The following is a 26201-nucleotide window of genomic DNA, read 5'->3' on the forward strand; positions in this document are numbered from 1 at the left end:
GGATGGAATGCAGGGGAGAAGGACATGAACTGGCGGCGGTGGGGTGCAGAGTGCTACCGGCTGAATGTCATGTCCCCCAGATTCACATGCTGAATCCTAACGCCCAGTGTGTCGGGGCCGGGAGGCCTCTGGGGGCGACGAGGTCATGAGGGTGGAGCCCTCGCGATGGGATTAGTGTCCCCGTAACAGTGACCGCAGAGCTCCCCTGCCCCTTCGCCATGTGAGGACACAGTGAGAAGGTGCGTCCACGTACCAGGAGCAGGTCCTCAGCAGACACCGATTCTGCCTGGACCCCACGCGTCTGGCTCCAGAGCTGCGAAGGATGAACATCTGTTGTTTCAGCCCCAGCAGCAGCACAAACGGACTGCGCCGGCGGCAAAGGAGCCCCTGAGCCTGGGGACCTGGGCTTCTTTCCAGCTCCTGGCACAGCGTCTCCCGTCCACGACGTGTAAGAATGCTGCATTTGGGCCGCTGCCACAGGGCCGGACCATGGGGCTCTCCCACCAGCATCCGCTGGGCACGGGGGCTGCACGTGACCTCCACCTCGTCCCAGGAGGCTCCGGTCCCCACCCAGCAGGGGAAGGTGGCTTCCCTGTGGAAACGCGGCCCGTGACCCTCTGTGTCCCATCGTCACACGCATGCGAACGGACTGGTGGTGCTGTCCTGACCTGGTGGCCACAGGGCCCAGTGGAGCTGAAAGGAAAAAGAAAGGATGGAAACCGGCCAGCAGCCTCTGCTGACACAGCGGCCCTGGGGCTGCAGGGAGCGCCCCTGTGACCCCAGGGCCCCCAGGGACTGAGCTGGGAACAGAGGCTCCCAGGACCACTGAAAACGGGTAATAGGTTTGGCTGGTTTATTTTCTTGTTTGCAAAGATCTGATCCAGGAACCACCAAAATGTGGTGGCAGATATTCTGCTATGGCAGAACCTCATCTGAGAGCCAGACGTTCCTGGGCCAGGTGCTAACCCTGATCGTCGTTCTCTTCTGTAAAATGAGGGTGGTGGCTTCAGGGCTGCTGGGAAAGGCGAGGCTTCGGCCCCTCCCCCTGACGCGTCCCTTCTCCCCGCACCATGCCCCCACCACGCCACCCAGAATTGTAGTCCAAGGCCCCTAGCAGTCATTGGCCGCCACGCTGGAGGGACCACTGCCTGTTTTCAAGGGAGACCCTCTTACGAGGCTCTTAGACGCACTGGAAACCGAGCCAGATGTGCCAGGGGATAAACATGAAGCTCGGGACACTTTCCTCTACTTTCCATGTAAATTTGGCAGGAAAAACGGGGGATTTTTGTTTTGAATTTGTGCTTTAGTCTGCGGGGAAAAAAAGACTTGTGCTCAAATGCCTAGAATAGAAGCTACAAGACTCTTTTTTTTTTTTAAAGACAATTTTTTAGAGCAGTTTGAAGTTCACAGCAAAATTGAGAGGAAGGTACAGAGATTTCCCATATGCCCCCTGCACCACCACCCCCAGATGCACAGCCTCTCCCAGCATCAGCGTCCCCAGAGCGTGGACGTTTGTTACAAATGATGAACCTACGCCGACATGTCATAATCACTCAAAGCCCAGAGTTTACATGAGCGTCACTCTGGGTAGTGTACGTTCTGTGGGTTTGGACAAATGTGAAATGACATGAATCCGCCATAATAGCCTCACACAGAATCGTTCCACTGCCCTAAAAATCCCCTGTGCACCTCCCCCCCGCCCCCGCCGCCGTATTCATCCCTCCCTCCCCTTCCCCAGGCCCTGGCACCACTGATCTTTTTACTTTCTCCATAGTTTTGCCTCTTCCAGAATGTCCTATAGTTGAAATCCTCTTCAGATTGGCTTCTTTGACTTAGTAATATGCATTTAAGGTTTCTGCATATTTTTTTCGTGGCTTGGTAGCGCATTCCTTTTTGGCCTTGAATGATGTTCCATTGTCTGAATGCGCCATAGTTTATCCATCACTGAAGGACTGAAGGGCATCTTTTGGTCGCTTCCATTTGGCAGTTATGAATAAAGCTGCTCTACGCATCTCTGTGCAGGTTTTTGTGTGAACATGCGTTTTCATTTCCTCTGGATAAATACCAAGGAGTGCGATTGCCGGATCGTCTGGTAAAACTATGTTTAGTTTTTTAAGGAAGCCCCAAAATGTCTTCCGAGGTGGCTGCACCATTTTTGCGTTCCCGCCAGCAGTGATGAGCGTTCCTGTGGCTCCACATCCTTGCCAGCCTTTCATGCTGTCAGTGCTCTGGGTTTTGGCCACGCTAACAGGTGTGGAGCGGTGTCTCCCACGCTAACAGGTGTGGAGCGGTGTCTCCCACGCTAACAGGTGTGGAGCGGTGTCTCCCACGCTAACAGGTGTGGAGCGGTGTCTCCCACGCTAACAGGTGTGGAGCGGTGTCTCCCACGCTAACAGGTGTGGAGCGGTGTCTCCCACGCTAACAGGTGTGGAGCGGTGTCTCCCACGCTAACAGGTGTGGAGCGGTGTCTCCCACGCTAACAGGTGTGGAGCGGTGTCTCCCACGCTAACAGGTGTGGAGCGGTGTCTCCCACGGTAATAGGTGTGGAGCGGTGTCTCGTTGTTTTACCTTGCATTTCCCTGATGACATAGGATGTGGACCATCTTTTCACATGCTTATTTGCCATCTGTATGTTTTCTCTTTTTTTTTGAATTTTATTTTATTTATTTTTTACACAGCAGGTTCTTATTATTTATCTATTTTATACACATCAGTGTATACATGTCAATCCCAATCTCCCAATTCGTCCCACCCCCCCCACCCCCACCCCCGCCACTTTCCCCCCTTGGTGTCCATACGTTTGTTCTTTACATCTGTGTCTCTATTTCTGCCCTGCAAACCGGTTCATCTGTACCATTTTTCTAGGTTCCATATATATGCGTTAATATACGATATTTGATTTTCTCTTTCTGACCTACTTCACTCTGTATGACAGTCTCTAGATCCATCCACATCTGTACAAATGACCCAGTTTCATTCCTTTTTATGGCTGAGTGATATTCCATTGTCTATATGTACCCCAACTTCTTTATCCATTCGTCTGTCGATGGGCATTTAGGTTGCTTCCATGACCTGGCTATTGTAAATAGTGCTGCAATGAACATTGGGGTGCATGTGTCTTTTTGAATTATGGTTTTCTCTGGGTATGTACCCAGTAGTGGGATTGCTGGGTCATATGGCAATTCTATATTTAGTGTTTTAAGGAACCTCCATACTGTTCTCCATAGTGGCTGTATCAATTTACATTCCCACCAACAGTGCAAGAGGGTTCCTTTTCTCCACACCCTCTCCAGCATTTGTTGTTTGTAGATTTTCTGATGATGCCCATTCTAACTGGTGTGAGGTGGTACCTCATTGTAGTTTCGATTTGCATTTCTCTAATAATTAGTGATGTTGAGCAGCTTTTCATGTGCTTCTTGGCCATCTGTATGTCTTCTTTGGAGAAATGTCTATTTAGGTCTCCTGCCCATTTTCTGATTGGGTTGTTTGTTTTTTTAAGATTGAGCTGCATGAGCTGTTTATATATTTTGGAGATTAATCCGTTGTCTGTTGATTCGTTTGCAAATATTTTCTCCCATTCTGAGGGTTGTCTTTTCGTCTTGTTTATGGTTTCCTTTCCTTTGCAAAAGCTTTTAAGTTTCATTAGGTCCCATTTGTTTATTTTTGTTTTTATTTCCATTACTCTAGGAGGTGGATCAAAAAAGATCTTGCTGTGATTTATGTCAAAGAGTGTTCTTCCTATGTTTTCTTCTAAGAGTTTTATAGTGTCCAGTGTTACATTTAGGTCTCTAATCCATTTTGAGTTTATTTTTGTGTACGGTGTTAGGGAGTGTTCTAATTTCATTCTTTTACATGTAGCTGTCCAGTTTTCCCAGCACCACTTATTGAAGAGACTGTCTTTTCTCCATTGTATATCCTTTCCTCCTTTGTCATAGATTAGTTGACCATAGGTGTGTGGGTTTATCTCTGGGCTTTCTATCCTGTTCCATTGATCTATATTTCTGTTTTTGTGCCAGTACCGTATTTTCTTGCTTACTGTAGCTTTGTAGTGTAGTCTGAAGTCAGGGAGTCTGATTCCTCCAGCTCCGTTTTTTTCCCTCAAAATTGCTTTGGCTGTTTGGGGTCTTTTGTGTCTCCATACAAATTTTAAGATTTTTTGTTCTAGTTCTGTAAAGAATGCCACTGGTAATGTGATAGGGATTTCACTGAATCTGTAGATTGCTTTGGGTAGTATAGTCATTTTCACAATATTCATTCTTCCAGTCCAAGAACATGGTATATCTCTCCATCTGTTTGTGTCATCTTTGATTTCTGTCATCAGTGTCTTATTGTTTTCTGCATACACGTCTTTTACCTCCTTAGGTAGGTTTATTCCTAGCTATTTTATTCTTTTTGTTGCAATGGTGAATGGGATTGTTTCCTTAATTTTTCTTTCTGATCTTTCGTTGTTAGTATATAGGAATGCAAGAGATTTCTGTGCATTAATTTTGTATCCTGCAACTTTACCAAATTCATTGATGAGCTCTAGTAGTTTTCTGGTGGCATCTTTAGGATTATCTAGGTATAGTATCATGTCATCTGCAAATAGTGACAGTTTTACTTCTTCTTTTCCAATTTGGATTCCTTTTATCTCTTTTTCTTCTCTGATTGCCATGGCTAGGACTTCCAAAACTATGTTGAATAATAGTGGTAAGAGTGGACATCCTTGTCTCGTTCCTGATCTTAGAGGGAATGCTTTCAGTTTTTCACCGTTGAGAGTGATGTTTGCTCTGGATTTGTCATATATGGCCTTTATTATGTTGAGGTAGGTTCCCCCTCTGCCCACTTTCTGGAGAGTTTTTATCATAAATGGGTGTTGAATTTTGTCAAAAACTTTTTCTGCATCTGTTGAGATGATCATATGGTTTTTCTTCTTCAGTTGGTTAATATGATGTATCACATTGATTGATTTGCATATATTGAAGAGTCCTTGCATCCCTGGGATAAATCCCACTTGATCATAGTGTATGATACTTTTAATGTGTTGGATTCTGTTTGCTAGTTTTTTTTGTTGTTGTTTTTGGTTTTTTTGCAGTATGCGGGCCTCTCACTCTTGTGGCCTCTCCCATTGCGTAGCACAGGCTCCGGACATGCAGGCCCAGCAGCCACGGCTCACCGGCCCAGCCACTCTGCGGCATGTGGGATCTTCCTGGACCGGGGCATGAAGCCATGTCCCCTGCATCGGCAGGCAGACTCTCAACCACTGCGCCACCAGGGAAGCCCTGTTTGGTAGTACTTTGTTGAGGATTTTTGCATCTGTATTCATCAGTGATATTGGTGTGTAATTTTCTTTTTTTGTAATATCTTTGTCTGGTTTTGGTATCAGGGTGATGGTGGCCTCATAGAATGAGTTTGGGAGTGTTCCTTCCTCTGCGATTTTTTGGAAGAGTTTGAGAAGGATGGGTGTTAGCTCTTCTCTAAATGTTTGCTAGAATTCACCTGTGAAGCCATCTGGTCCTGGGCTTATGTTTGTTGGAAGATTTTTAATCACAGTTTCAATTTCATTACTTGTGATTGTTCTGTTCATATTTCCTATTCCTTCCTGGTTCAGTCTTGGAAGGTTATACCTTTCTAAGAATTTGTCCATTTCTTCCAGGTTGTCCATTTTATTGGCACAGAGTTGCTTGGAGTAGTCTCTTATGATGCTTTGTATTTCAGCGGTGTCTGTTGTAACTTCTCCTTTTTCATTTCTAATTTTATTGACTTGAGTCCTCTCCCTCTTTTTCTTGATGGGTCTGGTTAAAGATTTATCAATTTTGTTTATCTTCTCAAAGAACCAGCTTTTAGTTTCATTCATCTTTGCTATTGTTTTCTTTGTTTCTGTTTCATTTATTTCTGCTCTGATCTTTATGATTCCTTTCCTTCTACTAACTTTGGGTTTTGTTTGTTCTTCTTTCTCTAGTCCCTTTAGGTGTAAGGTTAGATTGTTTATTTGAGATTTTTCTTGTTTCTTGAGGTAGGCTTGTATAGCTATAAACTTCCCTCTTAGAACTGCCTTTGCTGCATCCCATAGGTTTCGGATCATCATGTTTTCATTGTCATTTGTCTCTAGGTATTTTTTGATTTTCTCTTTGATTTCCTCAGTGATCTCTTGGTTATTTAGTAACGTATTGTTTAGCCTCCATGTATTTGTGTTTTTTATGTTTTTTTTCCCTGTAATTGATTTCTAATCTCATAGTGTTGTGGTTGGAAAAGATGCTTGATATGATTTCAATTTTCTTAAATTTACTGAGGCTTGATTTGTGACCCAAGATGTGATCTATCCTGGAGAATGTTCTGTGCGCACTTGAGAAGAAAGTGTAATCTGCTGTTTTTGGATGGAATGTCCTATAAATATCAATTAAATCTATCTGGTGTATTATGTCATTTAAAGCTTGTGTTTCCTTATTCATTTTCTGGCTGGAGATCTGTCCATTGGTGTAAGTGAGGTGTTAAAGTCCCCCACTATTACTGTGTTACTGTCGATTTCCTCTTTTATAGCTGTTAGCAGTTGCCTTATGTATTGAGGTGCTCCTGTGTCAGATGCATATATATCTATAATTGTTATATCTTCTTGGATTGATCCCTTGATCGTTATGTAGTGTCCTTCCTTGTCTCTTGTAACATTCTTTATTTTAAAGTCTATTTTATCGGATATGAGTATTGCTACTCCAGCTTTCTTTTGATTTCCATTTGCATGGAATATCTTTTTCCATCCCCTCACTTTCAGTCTCTGTGTGTCCCTAGGTCTAAAGTGGGTCTCTTGCAGACAGCATATAGATGGGTCTTGTTTTTGTATCCATTCAGCGAGCCTGTGTCTTTTGGTTGGAGCATTTAATCCATTCACGTTTAAGGTAATTATCGATATGTATGTTCCTATTACCATTTTCTTAATTGTTATGGGTTTGTTTTTGTAGGTCCTTTTCTTCTCTTGTGTTTCTCAGTTAGAGAAGTTCCTTTAGCATTTGTTGTAGAGCTGGTTTGGTGGTGCTGAATTCTCTAGCTTTTGCTTGTCTGTAAAGCTTTTGATTTCTCCATTGAATCTGAATGAGATCCTTGCCGGGTAGAGTAATCTTGGTTGTAGTTTCTTCCCTTTCATCACTTTAAATATATCATGCCAGTTCCTTCTGGCTTGTAGAGTTTCTGCTGAGAAATCAGCTGTTAACCTTATGGGAGTTCCCTTGTATGTTATTTGTCGTTTTTCTCTTGTGTTTTCAATAATTTTTCTTTGTCTTTAAGTTTTGTCAATTTGATTACTATGTGTCTTGGCGTGTTTCTCCTTGGGTTTATCCTGCCTGGGACTCTCTGCACTTCGTAGACTTGGGTGGCTATTTCCTTTCCCATGTTAGGGAAGTTTTCGACTATAATCTCTTCAAATATTTTCTTGGGTCCTTTCTTTCTCTCTTCTCCTTCTGGGACCCCTGTAATGCGAATGTTGTTGCGTTTAATGTTGTCCCAGAGGTCTGTTAGGCTGTCTTCATTTGTTTTCATTCTTTTTTCTTTATTCTGTTCTGTGGCAGTGAACTCTACCATTCTGTCTTCCAGGTCACTTATCTGTTCTTCTGCCTCAGTTATTCTGCTATTGATTCCTTCTAGTGTAGTTTTCATTTCAGTTACTGTATTGTTCTTCTCTGTTTGTTTGTTCTTTAATTCTTCTAGGTCTTTGTTAAACATTTCTTGCATTTTCTCGATCTTTACCTCCGTTCTTTTTCCGAGGTCCTGGATCACCTTCACTATCGTTATTCTGAATTCTTTTTCTGGAAGGTTGCCTATCTCCACTTCATTCAGTTGTTTTTCTGGGGCTTTATCTTGTTCCTTCATCTGGTACGTAGACTTCTGCCTTTTAATCTTGTCTATCTTTCTGTGAATGTGGTTTTCGTTCCACAGGCTGCAGGATTGTAGTTCTTGCTTCTGCTGTCTGCCCTCTGGTGGATGAGGCTGTCTAAGAGGCTTGTGTAAGTTTCCTGATGGGAGGGATTGGTGGCAGGTAGAGCTGACTGTTGCTCTGGTGGGCAGAGCTCAGTGAAACTTTAATCCGCTAGTCTGCTGATGGGTGAGGCTGGGTTCCTTCCCTGTTGGTTGTTTGGCCTGAGGCAACCCAGCACTGGAGCCTACCCAGCTCTTTGGTGGGGCTAATAACAGACTCTGGGAGGGCTCACGCCAAGGAGTACTTCCCAGAACTTCCGCTGCCAGTGTCCTTGTCCCTTGGTGAGCCACAGCTGTCCCCTGCCTCTGCAGGAGACCCTCCAACACTGGCAGGTAGGTCTGGTTCAGTCTCCCCTGGGGTCACTGTTCCTTCCCCTGGGTCCCGATGCACACACTACTTTGTGTGTGCCCTCCAAGAGTGGAGTCTCTGTTTCCCCCAGTCCTGTTGAAGTTCTGCAATCAAATCCCACTAGGCTTCAAAGTCTGATTCTCTTGGAATTCCTTCTCCCATTGCTGGACCCCCAGGTTGGGAAGCCTGACGTGGGGCTCAGAACCTTCACTCCAGTGGGTGGACTTCTGTGGTATAAGTGTTCTCCAGTCTATGAGACACCCACGCAGCAGTTATGGGATTTGATTTTATTGTGATTGCGCCCCTCCTACCATCTCATTGTGGCTTCTCCTTTGTCTTGGACGTGCGGTATCTTTTTTGGTGAGTTCCAGTGTCTTCCTGTCGATCACTGTTCAGCAGGTAGTTGAGATTCCGGTGCTGTCGCAAGAGGGACTGAGCACACGTCCTTCTACTCCGCCATCTTGAACCAATGCCCTGTATGTTTTCTCTTCTCCCGTATTTACTGTGAGAACCTCATCGAGCTCCTGGTGGTTAATCTCACAGTATTGAGGGCCTCCCCTGACAGGGTCCCCTGGAGCTTCTAACTCTCAGACTTGTTCACCCTGAGCCTCCAGAAATTGGAAAATCATAGTCGTGTTTTCCTGCCTGGCACTGTTCCCACGGCAGCTTCGAGTCTCTGCCCCAGGACGCGGGACTCCCTGCGTTCACCCGTCTGTCTCTCCAGCCCTCGGGGAGCAGTGATTTGCCCTGTGACCTCACCTCTCTCACGGCCCAAGAAGAGGTGTTGACTCTTCAGTCTGTTCAGATTTTCAGCTGTTGTTTGGAGGGAGCGGCGACTGCCAAGCTCTTGACGTGCAGAACTGGAAGCCGGTCCCAAGGTTCTCTGTGTCACAATCTAGCCAAGGCCTTTGGTTCACCTTCTCTGTCACCGGAAGAGGCAAAACTGGGTGTTGGTTAAGTTCTCAGACTTAAAAGCAGACCAGGGCTCCCGCCCCAGCTCTTGTAACCCACTGCTGAAGACCTGACAACACTTCCACGTCCTTTCAGAGCCAAAGTTTCCTCGTCTGTGAAATGCAAATACTTCAGAGCTGCTGAGGTTAAATTGAATAATGCTTGGAAACTGCTGTGGACGGCGCTTTGCACACAGAATTCAGTGACAGCTTTTTACCCTTTTGCAACCAAGATGCTAAAGCACGTGCGGGATATGGGGTGGGCGGCGGCGACGAGGCCGCGTCCAGGCACTGACTCTCCTTCTCCAGACGCTGGTTTCTGTAAACGACACAGCGGGAGTTGTCGGTCCGCAGTGGGAGCAGAGGGGAAGCCAGGCCGAAGGGGCAGCTGGGGAATCAGACGACCGGCCCCTGCATGGCTGTCAGCAGGTGCCTCATCGCACTCAGGATGTGACCCGGGCCCAGGGTGGGGGCCTCCGTCTCCCCAGCTGGTGTGGAGACCATGGGGCAGGGCGACTGGGAAGCCGCTGTGCCAGGAAACAGCCCTCTGGTCGCTTCCCCACCCTCCCTCCTGGTGCCACCGGGGGTCCCCATGCCATCCCCGCACCCCAAGTCTGCACTGAGCCCCTCCGGCCTCCAGGGGCGAGACTGGCCACTGCCCTCGGCTTCAAGTGAGGAGGGCTGAGTCCTGGTCTCCCGACACAGCCACCTCGATCGGGCCCTCGGACAGTCTCTCGCTCCAGGACAGAGCGGGGAGAGAAGCGGACAGAGGAGAAAGCGGTGGAGCCCAGCGGGCCTCCCTGAGCCCGTCCCCACCCAGCCCATCCCCACTGAGGCCCCTCCTGGGCCCCAGGCGGGGAGGACGGGCGTCACCTTGTGTTGCAGTCAGTGCCAGGGGACCCCGTGCCCCGCTCCTCCACGGCAGCCGGTGTCGGGGCAGCTGTGAGAACGTTGAACGTGCCTGGAAATGAGTGGCGATCAAGGGTGTCTCCCAGCGTACGCGAGGCCACGGCCTCAGCACTTCCCTCACGGGCTTGAGGTATTTTGCTTTTTAAAAGCTGCACGTTGAAGGCAGCAAAATTCATCCAGCACCAGCCAGTTAGCGGGAACAGACCTGAGCACATAACATGAAGGAATTTTTTAACGAGAAGACGTTAACTGTTGTAATTCAGCAAACTGGCTGTTCCCAGAACCCCAACTTCTAATTTATCAACGCCCATAAGCTCTTTGGTGAGTGAGGGTCAGGGTTGCTCCAGCGGGTCAGCTTTGTTTGTGAAATCCCCACATGGCAGCTCCTAGGGAAGCGGGCTGTGCCCCAAGGAGCAAGGTCTCAGCGGAGACTGGGGGATTGGGAGAGCTGCTGTTTTCTGATGTGACCTGGCAGTGAGCATCCTGAGAAATAAACCCTGCGCTCCTGTGAGAACGGCCACGTGGGCTCAGCTGGGTGCAGAGCTGGGAGAAAACAGCCACCACCCCACAGATCCCGTCCTGGACGCGGTCAGCCAGGCCCCTCGCCCGCCCAGCGCGCCTGCCCAGACGGCCCGTCCCTCTGCTCCCACCAGCCTGACGCGTACGCACGCTTCAGAGTGTTTTCCTGGTTGTAAACGTGGTGCTCCTTGTTTGCGGACGCGTGGCAGGTACAGAGCCGTGGACAGACAGTGAAAATCAGACGAGAGGCGGTTGCTGAAGGCTGAGTGCATTTCACTGCCTCCGTTCCCGAGGCCTCTTCATGAAACTGTAAAAGTGGTGCAGTAGTGCCTTGTGGCCACTTGGCTCCCGTAACAGTAACGTCAAAGCGGTCCTGTTATTGGGTAATTTTAAGCGCTCCCTCCCTGCAGCTCTCGTTTCCAGCCCTTCCTATCACATCTGCTAATGGATCTTCCACCGCTCGACCACTCTGCTCATTAGGTCCTCAGCTGTACCTGTCGGGGGCGGGGCTGTGAGCCCACGCCCCGAACGCTGCCCCAAGGGGCCCTTGCGATGCCTTCGTGGGCTCCAGCCCCTGGACCCTGGGCCCGGCCATTGCTGGGCGACCTGATAACAGTTTGCCTGGCTTTTTACGTGTGCATTCGCTCACTACAGGCTGTCCTCTTTTCCCATCTCCACCTGCATTTGCACTTCCGACGATTTCCTTCTTCATCCACCTGCCTTGGGTTGTTTGTTCTTGATTCGGTGTGTGCATTGCGGACGTTCCCCCAGTGTGATGACACACGTCTACTGCGCCCCTCCTGAGCGAGAGGGGCTGCCAGCCTCCGGCCGGGGTCCCCCGCCACGCACGCCCCCGCTCAGTCTTCGCTGCCCGCCTGACCCTCCGTCCTCTGCCCCAAGGATGTCCGTGCAGTGTTGGCACGGCCCTGGGTCCTGCAGAAAACCTTGGCTGGTCCTGCGGGTCCACAGCGCTGCCGCTACTGCGGTGGCCGTGATGGGCAGGGCCCCTGCCCCTGGCCCTGTGCATTTGTGCCTTCAGCTGCCAGATGGACGTGCTGAGGTCGGCAGGGAGGGGCTGCTTTCCCAGGAAAAATCACCTCCTGCTGAAGCCAGTCAGAAAGCGCACGGAAGCCAGGGCACGAGGGCCCTTCTGGTCGGCACCAGGAGCCGCCTCCTGCCCGGGTCACAGGAGCCGGAAAGCGTCGCGGGGCGAGCGCCCTGTGCGTAGCATCTCGGAGGGGCCGCGACTGAACCCAGCAGCCGGGAGGGTGCGATCAAGTCGCTGCCGCCAAGGACTCTAAGGGGGATTCGCACAACTGTGCGTCAGGGGCGCCGCACGGACGGGTGGGACCAAGCCCGGCACAGGACAGAGAGGAGGAAGCACGCCTGTTTCCCTGGAAAGAGCACGCCCACCCCTGCGGGAGGGCTTCCCTAGGAACCAGGACTAAGCTTGGCGAGCAAACGAAGAGCAGCGCCTGCCCACTTCGTGCCGTTGCCTGTGACTCGGACGGACTTCAGGTTCCTGGCTGGGAACTGTTCTCCCCTGAGACGGACGCCCTCTTCACTAATTCATGGGCGGCGGCGCTGTCTGTGATCATGTCGTTCGTCTGTGTCTGCGGCTCACGTGGGTCGCTCCCGCGAGGATGGCGGGGCCCTGGGAGCAGGGTGCCCAGCGCTCACACTCAGCGAGCTGGTGGAAAGGATGAGTGAACACCCTGTAGCTCAGACATGCTCGCAGCTGTGAGCACTGAGCGACCTCACTCCTCAGGGCACCGAGCGTGAAGATGCTGGTGGCTGCGGTTCTGTCTGGTTCTTGAACCCCTCCAGCATTTGGGCCGGCACATCGTTCCCGGGAGGGACCAGAAGATGCGGGTGGGTCCAACGGGAAGACAGTCTCATTCCAGCCAGGCAGAGGGTAGAGTACTTCGTAACCAAGGTGTCTTCATTTCTTTCCGTGTGACCCCACAAAACTGGTTCGTGGGCTGTTGCCAGGAAAGTGAACTGACAGCGCTGCTTCAGTGCAGACAGTTCGAAATGAGTACATTCATTATTTCTGTGTAAATGACTGTTTGATCTTTTTAACCATTTGTTCTCTTAAGTGGATTTAATATTCCTTCCCCTAATTATCCATTTGTACTACAAGAGCCTGTTACCATAGGTAACCGGAAAAAATAAACCTCAGTTCAGCTCAAACTACTATAAATTTGGAATTGGTGAAATGAGTTCATAAGTATTTTCCTTAAGGTACTCACGGGCGGCACAAAGGAGACCCGCACGCGAAGCTGTTAACGAGCGACCAGCTCAGTGAGTAAGGACGAGCCCTGTACTCTTCCAAGTGCCCCGTCTGTGACGGGGTGGCTTCGTGACCCTGCTGGTGCCCCAGCTGCAGGCCACAGCTTGGCTTTGCTGTTTCGCCAGACACAAGGTCCGCGGTGGATGGATGGAGGGACGAGAATCTGTCCAGAGCGCACACAGGCAGCGAAGGGACGTGAGCACTTTAAGGGTCTAATCACACCCTAGATAAACACAGGGAGAGCCCGCAAGCCTCGGGGTCTTCGGTGGGACGCTCCCTGGGGTCGGATCCCTCAGGCCTGCGACAGCCGTCCGGGCTGAGCTCAGCGCTGCCCTCGCAGTTACGAGTCCCGCCCCCCGCGGCCCGGCCCCTGTTCCTCTCCTCGCCCTCACACCTGGGTTTATCTACGAGGAGTGGTTGCACACAGTCTAATAGGGGCAGCAGGCGCCTCAGCAGGACGAATGCCGCTGAATCTTTGATGCTCTGAAATGAGAACGAAGCAGGGGCTGGAGGTGCAGCCAGACCAGGCCTCTGCTGCCCCCCCGCCGGCCCACCGAGCCACTGGCCACCCCTCAGCCTCTGTTACTGAGGAAACCCGGCCGGCTGTTGATTTTCACTAGGAAATCAAAGCAGGGTCGGTGTTGAGGGAGGGCCGGGCCGTGGAGGCTGCACCTTCCGAGAACAGTTCCAAAACCACTTGGTGTCCAGAAGGCCCTGGTGTGGAGCCCGCCTGGCCTGTCCCCTGTGCTCCCACTGTCCCGACGGGGCTGCTTCCGGCCGCCTGCCCCCAGGAGCCCTGAGCCCGGGAGCGGGCTTGGGGTGCAGCCGCGTAGGGTGGGGCAGAGCCTGCCATGGCCGACCTCAGCCACCCCGCACCCGCCGCGGGCACCTGGACGACCCTCCTCTGGAGGCGCTTTCTCTCGACGGGGTGGAGTCCCACCGGCCGGCATCGGGACCCCGACGCAGCCGCCGCCCCAGCTTTTCACCTGCGAAGCCTGGCGGCCGACGGGCCCATGGTGCGGGCAGCTTCCACATGGTGCCTCGGCCTTCGGAGGAGGAGAGGCCTGTTGGGAAAGGAAGCCCACGGCAAAGACGGGCAAAGGTGGAGCTTGAAGGAAACAGGAGACCCCAAGGGGCCTCACTGGTCCCTGTGGAGGCCCGAGGGGAAGGGCCACGTCCACAGAGCCAACAGGGGTGAGAGCGGCCCTGAGATGTAATCGCAGCGCCTGGTTGGAAGGGTTGGCGCTCGTCTAGGGGGCGCTGAGTGACGACGTGGAGAGGTCGGGGGAGGGAAGGAGTCAGGGGTCAAGCCAGGAGGGCAGCTGTCACTGGGAGGAGATCATGATGAGCAGACAGAGAGGAGGACACGGGGACCCCGAGTCTCTGGGACGTGAGGGCCCGGGTCCTAGGTTGACCAGCCCCGAGAAGACAGCCGAGAACTTCCGCGAGACAGGGAATCGTGACGGGTGAACAGTCCCCACGGCGCCAGACCTCAGGGGAGGGAGCTTGGGGCAGACCTCGGGGTGGAGTGGGCCTGGGGGTGGCCCTCAGATGGACCTCGAGGAGGAACTCTGGGTGGCCTCGGGGTGGCATGCTCGGGAGGCCCAGCTGGCCATGTTCGGGTTCCGACCTCTGCCAGCTACACGGTCCCTTCGGTTGGAAATGCATTGACTGAGGTTTAAGCGCTTCTCCCTGTCAGTGCTAAGCTTCACCAGCAGCACTGAAAGCTTGGACGTGATGGGGCAGCCCCGTCAAACTTCCGAGTGGAAATGGACTTTCTGCCCATCGCCTACATCAGGCCAGAGCATGGAGGTAGAGTCAGGACTCTCCAGACATGCAGAGGCTCAAAGACGTACCTGCCGCGTACCTCCTCTCAGGGGGGTACCAGAGGATGCGCTTCGGCAGAAAAATGGAGTAAACTGAGGAGGAGACACCGCGTATCAAGGTGGACGGAGAGCCCCAAACAGAGAGGAGCTGAGAACCGCTGCGGACCACAGGGCACAGCAGGAGGGCAGAGGCCCCTGCAAGGGGAGGCAGGCCTTGGAAAGGAAACAGGACCGTCCGGTGTGTTTTCAATCTGGAGAAAATACACCATGATTTACAGCAAGCTAAGCAACTTTAGAACGGGGCCATAAAACTTGAAGGAAAAAAGAAAACATTTTATGAGGGAAAAAGAAGTAACGCAGCGCAGCCCACAGCCTGGCTCGGCAGTGAAGAATCCCCACCTTATCGTAGTAGCTCCAGGTTTCACCTCAAAGCGTGACAGCCCTGTTTCTAGAGGAAAGGGATCGTGGGTGTGGTGGGGATGGTGTCAGAGAACCGAATCCTCAGCTGCACAGAGTCATAGAACTGTGTACAGTTACTACATCAGTAAGCCAGCTAAGCACGTTGCCTAAAAGTATGGAAGTAACTGTAGCAGAAGGAACAGTTGAGAGCTCCTGCCCCTGGGAGATGGGTCGCGGTAGGAATACTGTTTCTTCCTTTATAAGTCTATCTTTTTTGTTTCGTAAAACAAAAATAATTAAAAACATGTTCAGTCACCAAAACTCATTCAAGAAGGAGTAGATAACCTTATGCTGATTACAGAAATGCAATTCATAGTTTAAAACCTTCCAAAAAGAAAACTCCAGTCCCAGATGGTTTCACTGGTGAATTCTACCAAAAGTTTAAGGAAGAAATGATGCCAGTTCTGCACAATCTCTTGCAGAAAGTAGAACACTTGCAGTGTTATCCTGGCACCAAACCAGACAAAGACACTAAGGAAGGAAAAAACCACAGACCAGTGTCTCACACGAACATAGATGCAAAACTCCAACGAAATGGTAATAAATCAAGTACGGCAGTGTATAAAAGGGGAGCACATCGTGACTAAGTGGAACTTTTCAGGAAAGCAAGCCTGGTTCAACTTCTGAAAATCAATCAATGTAATTCACAGTATTAACACAGCAAAGAAGAAGAACCATCTGGGGCTTCCCTGGTGGCGCAGCGGTTGGGAGTCCGCCTGCCGATGCAGGGGACACGGGTTCGTGCCCTGGTCCGGGAGGATCCCACGTGCCGCAGAGCGGCTGGGCCCGTGAGCCATGGCCACTGAGCCTGCGCGTCCGGAGCCTGTGCTCCGCAACGGGAGAGGCCACGGCAGTGAGAGGCCCGCGTACTGCAAAATAAATAAATAAATAAATAAGCAGAGCCATCTGGTTATCTCAATAGATGTGGAGAAAGTGTTTGACAAAAGTCAACACCCATTCACGATTAAAACAAAAGCGTTCAATTCTAGAAATAGCGGGAATTTCTTTAACCTGGTGGAGAACACCTATTTAAAAAAACCTACAGCTGATGACATACGGAATGAGAAAGATAAATGACGATGCTTTCTCCCTGCCATGGGGAATAAAGCCTATTAATTCAGCATCGTTCTGTAAGTCCTCCCCTGTGCAATGAAGCAAGAAAAAGAAAGACAAGTATATGATGGGAAAGGAAGCAGCAAAACTATGAACACACAAAACATCCCAGGAAATCCACCGAAAAGCTTGTGGAATGAATGAGTCAGTTACATGGGGTCAGCACCCCCAGGTGTATTTATCCAAGAGAAATGAAGCCCCGCAGCCGCTTTGCATCAGCCCCCGACTGGAAAGCACCGCCACGCACACCCACGGATGCAGGGGTAACTGGCGCGTCCATGCAACAAGCCGTCAGCAAGAGAGCAAAGCAGCGCGAGTCTCAGGATACGACGTGGGAAAAGCAGACTCGAAAGTCCACACGCGGCGTGAGTCCGCTTATGAGGCGTCTGGAAAAGGCAGGGATCCATGGTTGCCAGGTTGGGGTGGGGACGGCCTGGCTGTAAAGAGGCGGCGCGGGGGCCTCGGGGTTGGTAGCGGTGGCTCCGCGGCTCCACCCCCGGCCTCACCGGAGCGCGTATCCTTCCACGTCAGCCTGTGGGCTCGTGTCTGACAGTCCCTGAGAACCCACTCCCCAAACGGGCTTTCCAGGCCGAAGGGTGCGCACCCTTGAAGGCTTTTCAGATGTATCTGTGAGACGTTCGTGCCGATATATACTCTGCCCAGTGTTCTGGGCCCCCCTTGATCCTTGGCCTGGGGCAGGGGCCCCCGTGACCCTGGCCTGGTGGGGAAGCGGGTGAATTATGGAGCTCCTGAGGGGAACAGCTCAGCAATTTCTGATAAACGTGAAAACGTTCTTGTCTGCCAGCCCGAGGCTGCCACAGCCCTGGAGGAACGCTAGCGGTTCCGTTTGGTTTTTTTTCGGTGACGGTGGCTAGTAGCGTTCACGTAAGGTTTGCAGTCCGGCACGGAATCTGATGTGCGGCCTTGACATTTCTGGATGTGCGGGGACATGGACGGTGTGGCCACACAGCCCACTGCCCTGCGTCCACGTCGCGGTCAGCGCAGGTCGACGCCGCGGTGACGGAGCCGCTTCCTTGGGGGCAGCGGCCTCTGGTTCTTGAGCCGCAGGTAATTGAAGGACGCCCAGTGACCCTTCCGGAAGGAGAGGGGAGGGACCCAGCGCCCAGGGCAACGCCGGCTGGAGCATCACGCAGAGACTCGCAGGCTGGTGCCGAGATCCCGTCCGGGGGAGGGGGCGGCGTCCTGCGGCCTTTCCCTGGGAAAGGAAGTCTCCCGTGGGACCAGACAGGACCCAGGGCTCTGGGGGAGGTGGCGGTGCCTCACGGGAGCCCTGGCGGAGCCCGTGAGTGGCACCAGTGCAGGCTGTGCGGGGGGAGCTGCAGCCTGGGGAGAAGGCCCTGCCTCCAGTGCTGGGGGCCCTGCCCACCCCCATCCAGCTCCCACCTCAGCCCCACAGCCATGCTTCTGGCCTCCTGCCCTAGAGGACGACCGGGCCACCCCAGGGCCCCGCAGCCACCGAGGCCAGTTCTGGGCCACCCGCACCTCCCTGTCCCTTCTCCCCCCTCCTCAGGAGCCCCCTTGCCTGTGTGGGACCCTCCCTCCCACCCCCAGCCCGGCTCTTGCACCCCCAGTGAGAACCCCCTGCACCTGGTCCCGGTGAGTGGCGGGCCTGTGATGGTCGCGCGTGGTCCAGCCTGCGGAGCCCAGGGGTTCCTTACAGCAGATGCTGCGCCCTCAGCTCCCCGCACCCACGGGTGGCCGGAGGCGGAGGGGCCGAGAGGGGGTCAGGGCTCCAGTGTGGTAGCGGCCCAGCCAGAGAAAGGGGCTCTGGGTCCTGGGATTCCCTTTGCTGCTCCTGTTTCCTCTGTGGAGCCGAAAGGTGCTTGTGATTCTGAAGGGGGAGCCCTTTCCCTGGGCTCTGGGGGTCGCTGGTCCATTTGAGTGGCTCTGGCACGTTCCAGGCCGTCTTCCTGGGGTCAGAGGTGGCCCTGCGGTTCTCATGGGAACACCCCCGGGGGACACGAAGGGTGGTGTGGAGGTGAGACGGTCCCACCCACCGAGACCAGACACGGAGGTCCCCCACTGCCTGCGACCGTCCCAGGGTGTAGGGTCCACCTTCTCTCCCTCCAGAAACGACCGATCCGGAGTCTCTGTGTCCCCCACAAGCCCCCGAGACCCGAGCCCTCCCTTCCCACCCCGACAGCTGGGGGGCGGCAGCCGTTAGCAGACGCCCCGTCCGGCCCTGATGGTCAGCCCCCGGGGGGAGCGGAGGGCACGAAGAGCGGACGACTGGGGCCCCCAGCCTCGAGCCGGGCAGGTGGGGTGTGAAAGGTCCTCTCGGCTTGGGCAGGGGCGGCATCACCCCGCGGCCGGCGCACAGCAGCCCGTGCGGGGCAGCTATGGCCTAATTACCGGCGTCAGTGAAAGTGCAGGCAGTGGGGCCTTCAGAAGTGGGTGAACCAGCGGAACATAGATTTACCGCTGACCCAGTTTTGGCCAAACAGGCCAGATGTGTCAAATTATGATAAATCAGCGTCATTTTCTGGACTCAAAGTTCCAGACATAGCTGCCTCCAGTGAACCTCCTGGCTGGTCCTTGAGGGGGTGAGGGGAGGCGCTCACAGTACGCGCCTCTTCCCGGACCCACCGGATGGGTCTGGCCCCAGGCCGGAGCGCTGGGGTCGCTTCTCCAGCACGGGGCGGGCGGGCCGGGGGGCCTTTGTCCCTCCCCCAGCAGCACACGTGGCCGCAGCCCACCTGAAGGGGGCAGCGGCTGCACTTGGCCCAGGGATGACGGGGGACCCAGAGCCCCAGGTCGGCCTGGACGAGGGGGCGTCGTCGGGGGTGCTTCTGGGGCGGTGGGTCACGGGACCCCCAAGCACCCCTTGGGCTGAGGTCATCAGAGTCCCGAGCAGGTGAGGCAGGTACGACCTGGGGCTCCACCTTCCCCTCCCGCTCACCTACCAGCGGGTCCCCTTCCCCCGCCCAGGTTTCCAGCCCTGTCAGTCCCCACGGCCCCAGCTGCGCCTTCCTGCCTAAATCCTGGAGCTGCTGTGTCCTAAGGCCCCAGGCCCAGCGGGACGCCCCGTGCCAGGTGGTCAGAGGCCCGGGGCATCAGCGCCGCCGGGGAGGCGCTGTAACCTCTCAGAGCCTGACAAGGGCGTGCCCCAGGCTCGCCCTCAGGGCTTGGAGCGCCCACCCCCACCCTCGCTGCTCGGGAGTGGACTCGGCTTTTCCACCCGTGTGCCCCACGAGCGGGTCCGAGACCGAGGTGGGGTGGGAGCCCTTCATCCAGCTGGAGCCGCCAGCACCTCTGTTTGAGGATGGACCTGCCCAGTGACATTCAGGGCTTTATGCTAAAGCGGTGACCTTCCGGGGCCACGCGGGGAAGTAAGCACACGGCCGGGAGGGTGACTGATGTAGAGGCCAAGGCGCTGGGCTCAGACAGCTCATTAGTGAGAACGCCAGGCTCCGCTCGATACACACAAAGCGCCCTGGGCACTGGGCGGCTGGCTCAGAAAGTGCAAATCGAAGAGGTTAGCGGGAGTCGGGGTGCCCCAGGTTCCCCATTGACATGTTGGTGTATGGCTTGGGGAGCAGCCCTGCGGGGTCCTGCCCACCTCTGCGCCCTCAGGGCACCGAGGCCAGCGCTGCAAATGTCTTCTGAACCACGACCTGCTCCCCGTTGGGAGCACCAGGCGGGTCCTCACTTCCGGTCCGCTTGGCGACGGAAGCTCACCACTTCTTGCTGGGCGGGGACTCAGAGGGACGTGAGCCAGGTGGGGGCGGTGCAAGGCCCCGGGTCCCCTCACGCCCGGTGTGAGCCGCGCCGAGACTGACAGCAGAGAGCATCAGGGGCGTCCACTGAGTCTGGTGTGTTCTCCTGACCTTTCCTTCTGTTCCTCAGCAGTGACAGAGGTAACCTGGGGAGGGGACTTGGGCTGGCTGGGGGCTCGGGGTCAAAGGTGAGACGTGGCCAGACGGGGGCAGCTGGGGAGGTCTGCACACTCTCTGGCTTCCGCTCTGGACGCCCCTGCACACGGAGCCCCGACACCGGGGTCCTCACTCACTGTCCACACCCAGCCAGCCACACTCTGTGAGATTAATTAATGTCTTTTTTAAAAATTAGCTTTGCTGGGCTTCCCCGGTGGCGCAGTGGTTGAGAGTCCACCTGCCGATGCAGGGGACACGGGTTCGTGCCCCAGCCCGGGAGGATCCCACATGCCGCGGAGCAGCTGGGCCCGTGAGCCATGGCCACTGAGCCTGTGCGTCCGGAGCCTGTGCTCCGCAACGGGAGAGGCCGCAGCAGTGGGAGGCCCGGGTACTGCAAAAACAAAACAAAAAACAGCTTTGCTGATATATAATCCACACACTGTACAATTTGCCCAGTTTGAGTGTACGATTCAGCGGGTTTTCATATGTTCGCAGGTTGTGCTGCCATCACCACCGTCTGATTTTAGAGCATTTCCACCTCGCAAAAGAGACCCAGTGCCTTCAGTACTCACTGCCCGGCCCCATCTCTCCCCCCACCAGCCCCAAGCAACCACGGATCAACTTTGTCTTTATAGATTTCCTTGTTCTGGATCCGTGAGAACAGAACCACCCAGCACGTGTCTTGTGTCACTGGATCCTTTCACTCTGAACTATCTTCAGGGCTCGTCTGTGTTGTAACAGGAACGAGCGCTTCATTCCTTTCCGTGGCCCAATAATGTCCCCTTGTACGGCGCTACCAAGTTTTGCTGATCCATTAATCATCGGATGGACATTTGGGTTGTTTCCAGTAGTTGTGAGTCGTGCGGCCACGAACATCCGTGTGCAGCTTCTTTGTGCACGTGCATGTTGACTTCTCTGGGCTCACACCTAGGAGTGGAATTGCAGGGTCATGTGAGGAACTGTATGAGGAACAGCCAGGCTCTTGTCCAAAGTGACTGGACGGTTGCATGTTCCCGTCAGCAGTGCACGAGGCCCTGATTTCTCCAGCACTTGTCGTCTGCTCTTTCATTCTGGCCGTGCTGGTGGGTGTGAAGTGGGACCTTCGAGTGGGTTTGATCTGCACTTCCCTGATGATTAACGGTGTTGAGCCCCATTTCATGTGCTTCTTGGCCACTTGTGTATCTTCTTCAGAGAGAGGTCTATTCAGATCCCTTGCCCATTTTTTAAATTGGGTTGTTTGTCTTTTTGATGGTTGAGTCGTAGGAATTCTTCCTGTATTCTAGATACAAGTCCCTATCGTACATGATTTGTAAATATATTCTCCCATTCTGCGGACTGTCTTTAAAGACCTCATCTCCAAAAAGTCACCTTCTGAGGTACTAACAGTCAGGGCTTGAACAGAAGGGTTTTGAAGAGGAGCATTTCAGGCCTTTGAAGCGATTACGTTTTAAATTTGATTAAGTTTAATTCACCTATTTTATCTTGTTTGCTCCTGCTTTTGGTATCACATCTAAGAAGACTCTGGGATCACTGGTTTTCAGGCTGAAGACCTTCCTTTCGAGTTCTTGTAAGGCAGCTCTCAGTCTTGTTTATCTGGGCAAGTCTTTATGTCACCCTCATTTTTTAATGACAGCGTTGCTGGATGTAGGATTCTCGGGTGTCTTCTGAGCACTTTGAACACACTGCCCACTGCTTTCTGCTGAGATGTAGGCGTTATCTCACCAGAGTGAGCTCTCAGGTGACCTGTCGCTGTCTCTGCTGCTTCCAAGGTTTCCTCCTTGTCTTTGGCGGTCAGCATTTTTCCTGTGATGTCTTTTCCCTGCTGGAGCTCAGTGAGCTTCCTGGGTGTGTAGGTCCTTGTTTTTCAATCGATTTGGAAGTTTTCAGCCACGGTTTCTCGAACACTCTTCTCCTCCTCTCCTCTCCCCTTCCTGCTGGTACCTGGATTCCCTGGTTCCAGCACGATCCTTGCGTCTCTCTGTTCTCAGCCTGCGTAATCGTCACCAATCGATCTTCAAGTTCACCAAACCTTTTCTCTGACAGTTTACATCCACTGCTGAGCTCCTATAGTGAATTTTTTGTGATTGTACTTTTCAACTTCAAAATTTCCACTTGGTTCTTTTTAAAGTTTTCTTTATTGATCTTCTCCATCTGATGGAACGGATTGTCATCATACCTTCCACTACTTCTTCTTCTTCTTCTTTTTTTTTTTTTTTTGCGGTACGCGGGCCTCTCACTGCTGTGGCCTCTCCCGCTGCGGAGCACAGGCTCCGGACGCGCAGGCTCAGCGGCCATGGCTCACGGGCCCATCCGCTCTGCTGCACGTGGGATCTTCCCGGACCGGGGCACGAACCCGAGTCCCCTGCATCGGCAGGCGGACTCTCAACCACTGCGCCACCAGGGAAGCCCCCTCCACTACTTCTTTAATCAAGTTCTCCTTAGTTCTGTGAATGTATTTATAATGGCAGTTTTGAAGCTCTTTGTTAAATCTGACGTCTGGTCACTCTCGTTGGCAGTTTTTGTTGCCTGATTTCTGATGTGTGGGTCATACTTTACTGTTTCCTTGCCTGCACTATGATTTTTTATTGAAAACTAGCCATTTTAGACAATACAATTTAGGAACACTGGATATTGCCTTCCCCTGTTCCCCAGTTCAGGGCACATTACTGTCATTTGCTTGTTTAGTGATTGGTTGGATTATTTTAGTGAAGTCCATTCCTGCCCTGCCCCCTGCCACACACACACACGCACGCACGCACGCACGCACGCACGCACGCACACATGTTCAGCCCTTGGCGCTGCTCCTCTAAGAGGCCCAGTCACCCTGGGAGGACACTGCTTTTGGTAGCACTGGGGTCTCTTTCCCTGACGGAACTTTGAAAGTCCTCTAATTGCTGGCTGACTGCTCTATTGTTTTCAGCTGCCCTCGGGCATAAATTCCTCTAGCAGCCAATCCAGCCGCTCCGCGGCTCTCAGGATGGAACAGTTTCTGAGGTCAGCCGATACTCGTTCTGACTCCAGGAGGGCTCCTCCAGTTCTGCACCCCGGTTCTCTCCTGCAGACTGGCCGCCCCACAGCCTGGGCTGTGTCTTCATTAGGCCCACAAACGTCCTCTTGTTCTCCTTCACTGCAGCCGCTGCCGCTCCTGAGAGCGCCCTTGGGTTTGAACTTCACCACTTCCTGTTGCAAATGAAGTCGGTTCCTCTGGGAAGTGATCAGGGGCATCTCGCTCACAGTCTGCGTCTCCGCTACACAGCATCTCTGTGCCAGGGCTCTGGGCCTGGGGATGGGGCAGTGGCAAGCTCCTTCCTTGGTGACCCCCGTTCTCTGAGCTGACTGCCCTGCAGAGAGACGGGGAGCCAGCGGGCTGAGGTCCTCTCTGTCGTCTCTCCTGGCGTGGAACCACCCTCACAAGCGGGGGCGAGGGCTCTGGGGCTCCCGGCATTCTCAAGGCACAGCCTCCGTTCCACTGCAGGGGTGGGGGCTGCGTGGGAGCAGGTGTCCCTCTTCCCAGCCGCACTCCCCGGGGACTCAGCCCACGGGACCAGGGAGCCCCGCGTTGGTGGCTGCAGCCTCTGGACTGGAGCCCCCTCCTCGCTGAGCTGGGACGCTGGGGGAGTCTCGGTTCAAATACCAAAGACTCTCCTTTTTAAACCAATTTCCACTGATTTTCTTGAATACATTTTTCAATTTCTGTTGTCCTTAGGAGTGTTTCCAGAGACTTTAAGTGGTTGTTTTTTAACGATTTTCTCTGGTTTTGCTGGGGAGCTGGTCCGCTGAGCTCTGATTGCCCTCCTGTGGGAAGCCAACCTCCCAGTAAATTTTTGTGTTGTTTTTCTTTTTACAGGAATTGGGCTTTTTTGGTTTACAACCCTTGCCCTTACAGTGGCACATGTGCACGGGTGGGCGTCAGGAGGAAGGGCAGCCCGGGAGGGACAGGCCTCCCTGCCCCCAACACGTGTCCCCTTCTCCCCCCCCAGGGCGAGTGCTCCCCCAAGTGCCGCAACCTATTTGTGCTGGAGACGGTGTGCGTGGCCTGGTTCTCCTTCGAGTTCCTGCTGCGCTCGCTGCAGGCTGAGAGCAAGTGTGCCTTCCTGCGGACACCGCTCAACATCATCGACATCCTGGCCATCCTGCCCTTCTACGTGTCGCTGCTCGTGGGCCTGGCGGCGCGGCCGGGCGCAGGCGGCAACAAGCTGCTGGAGCGCGCGGGGCTGGTGCTGCGGCTGCTGCGCGCGCTGCGCGTGCTCTACGTGATGCGCCTGGCGCGCCACTCGCTGGGGCTGCGCTCGCTCGGCCTGACCGTGCGCCGCTGCGCGCGCGAGTTCGGGCTGCTTCTGCTCTTCCTCTGCGTGGCCATGGCCCTCTTTGCGCCACTCGTGCACCTGGCCGAGCGCGAGCTGGGCGCGCGCCGCGACTTCTCCAGCGTGCCAGCCAGCTACTGGTGGGCCGTCATCTCCATGACCACCGTGGGCTACGGCGACATGGTGCCGCGCAGCCTCCCCGGGCAGGTGGTGGCGCTCAGCAGCATCCTCAGCGGCATCCTGCTCATGGCCTTCCCGGTCACCTCCATCTTCCACACCTTCTCGCGCTCCTACTCGGAGCTCAAGCAGCAGCAGCAGCGCGCCGCCAGCCCCGAGCCCGCCCTGCGCGAGGACAGCACGCACTCCAACTCTGCCTGCGCCTCCGTCGCGGAGGACGACGGCTCGCAGGGCCCCGACGGTGCCGGCCCGACCGGGGACTCCGCGGCCGCGCTGTGGGCATCCGCGGGGCCGCCCTGACCCGGCGGGGACGCGGCACCGGCGAAGAGGCTGCTGCCCTGGAGCTCCAGGACCAGAACCGCATTCTCGCCTCCCGCTGCGCACGGAGGGACGGGGACGACTTTGGGGGCCCGGCTCCCTTTGCCGTGCATGTTGCTCGCTCCGCACAGCCCAGAACTTGGCCCGGGGCTGACCCCGGCCTGAGTCGGGGGGTCACAGCCATCCTGTACTTTGCAAGAGTTGAACTCCAAGGAGCGTCACCAGCCTGTCCTCCGCTTTCCTTCTGCCTCTGGACTTTTGACTCCGTGATGGCCAGCTAAAAGTAAATTCAGCGATCCCAGAAGCTCCAAGCCTGTAGCTCGTCCCCAGGCCTCACTTTGACCTTCCCCTGCGCGTCACTGGTGGGGGTGGGGCGCAGTGGGGCTGGGAGAGGGCACAGTCCCTTCCTGCGCCCGCCGTGTCACCCACAGTGGGCCATGCCCATCAGAGGGGGTCTCCTCATCACGCCTGCAGAAGCCCACATCGCTGCCGAGCGATAGGGACAGAGGTGTGACACTGATGCTCACAGCACGCCAGTTCCTTCGGGGGAGGGAGGGAGGTCCCAGCCCTGACCTCTGACCTTCCTTCCCCGGCACAAGCTCCGTGGGGATCTTCCGGGATCCCTCCTCATCTGTTCGCCCCTGAAAATGCCCGGCGAAGCTGAAGGCCTGCACGTCAGCCGGCCCCACCCTCCCCTCGGGCGCCCCGGCCCCGCCCGGGGTGACTGAGCTGCTTCTCTGGAGGCCAGAGGAATCTGCGCTCTTCACATCGCTCGTCACCCAGCACAGCTGGTCGTCCGGGAAGAACTGCTTCCTCCTGCGGCGCGGGGAGGCCTCGCCGATTTTCCCTCCAAGGGTTCGGTCAGCGGTGGAGTAACCCAAGGCAGCTGTCCTCTGTCCTCCCCCACCCCCACCCCGCTGCAGTGGCTCTGAGGGCACCCAGGCGCCCTGAAAGACCAGAGGCCACCTCGGGTCACGGGATGGGGTGCCCGTCGGCCATCCTGCTGGGAACCGCGGGTGTGTGGGGAGGGGCGGAGCACACCCACTGCCCACCACGCGGGCGGAGCGCCAGCCGCTGGCTTGTCTGTTCCGTCTCCCCACCGCCACCCCAACCCCCCCCCCCCAACACCGTCCCTCCAGCTGCGCTC

At 54.5% G+C, this 26201-nt stretch overlaps 1 protein-coding gene across 1 annotated transcript in view; it reads left to right on the plus strand.

The window, feature by feature from the left end:
- KCNG2 (potassium voltage-gated channel modifier subfamily G member 2) overlaps positions 1-25036 on the plus strand; it is a gene marked incomplete at both ends in the record, with an annotated part of 78667 nt that extends 53631 nt beyond the window's left edge. Inside the window, one exon of the mRNA XM_082667138.1 lies at positions 24236-25036. Coding sequence (XP_082523264.1) covers positions 24236-25036 — 801 coding nt within the window. The remainder of the gene's footprint in view (positions 1-24235) is intronic.
- Positions 25037-26201: the final 1165 nt, after the last annotated feature.

The sequence above is a fragment of the Grampus griseus genome (assembly GCF_964374135.1).
Source record: "Grampus griseus genome assembly, chromosome: 12".
Taxonomy (NCBI): Eukaryota; Metazoa; Chordata; class Mammalia; order Artiodactyla; family Delphinidae; genus Grampus; species Grampus griseus.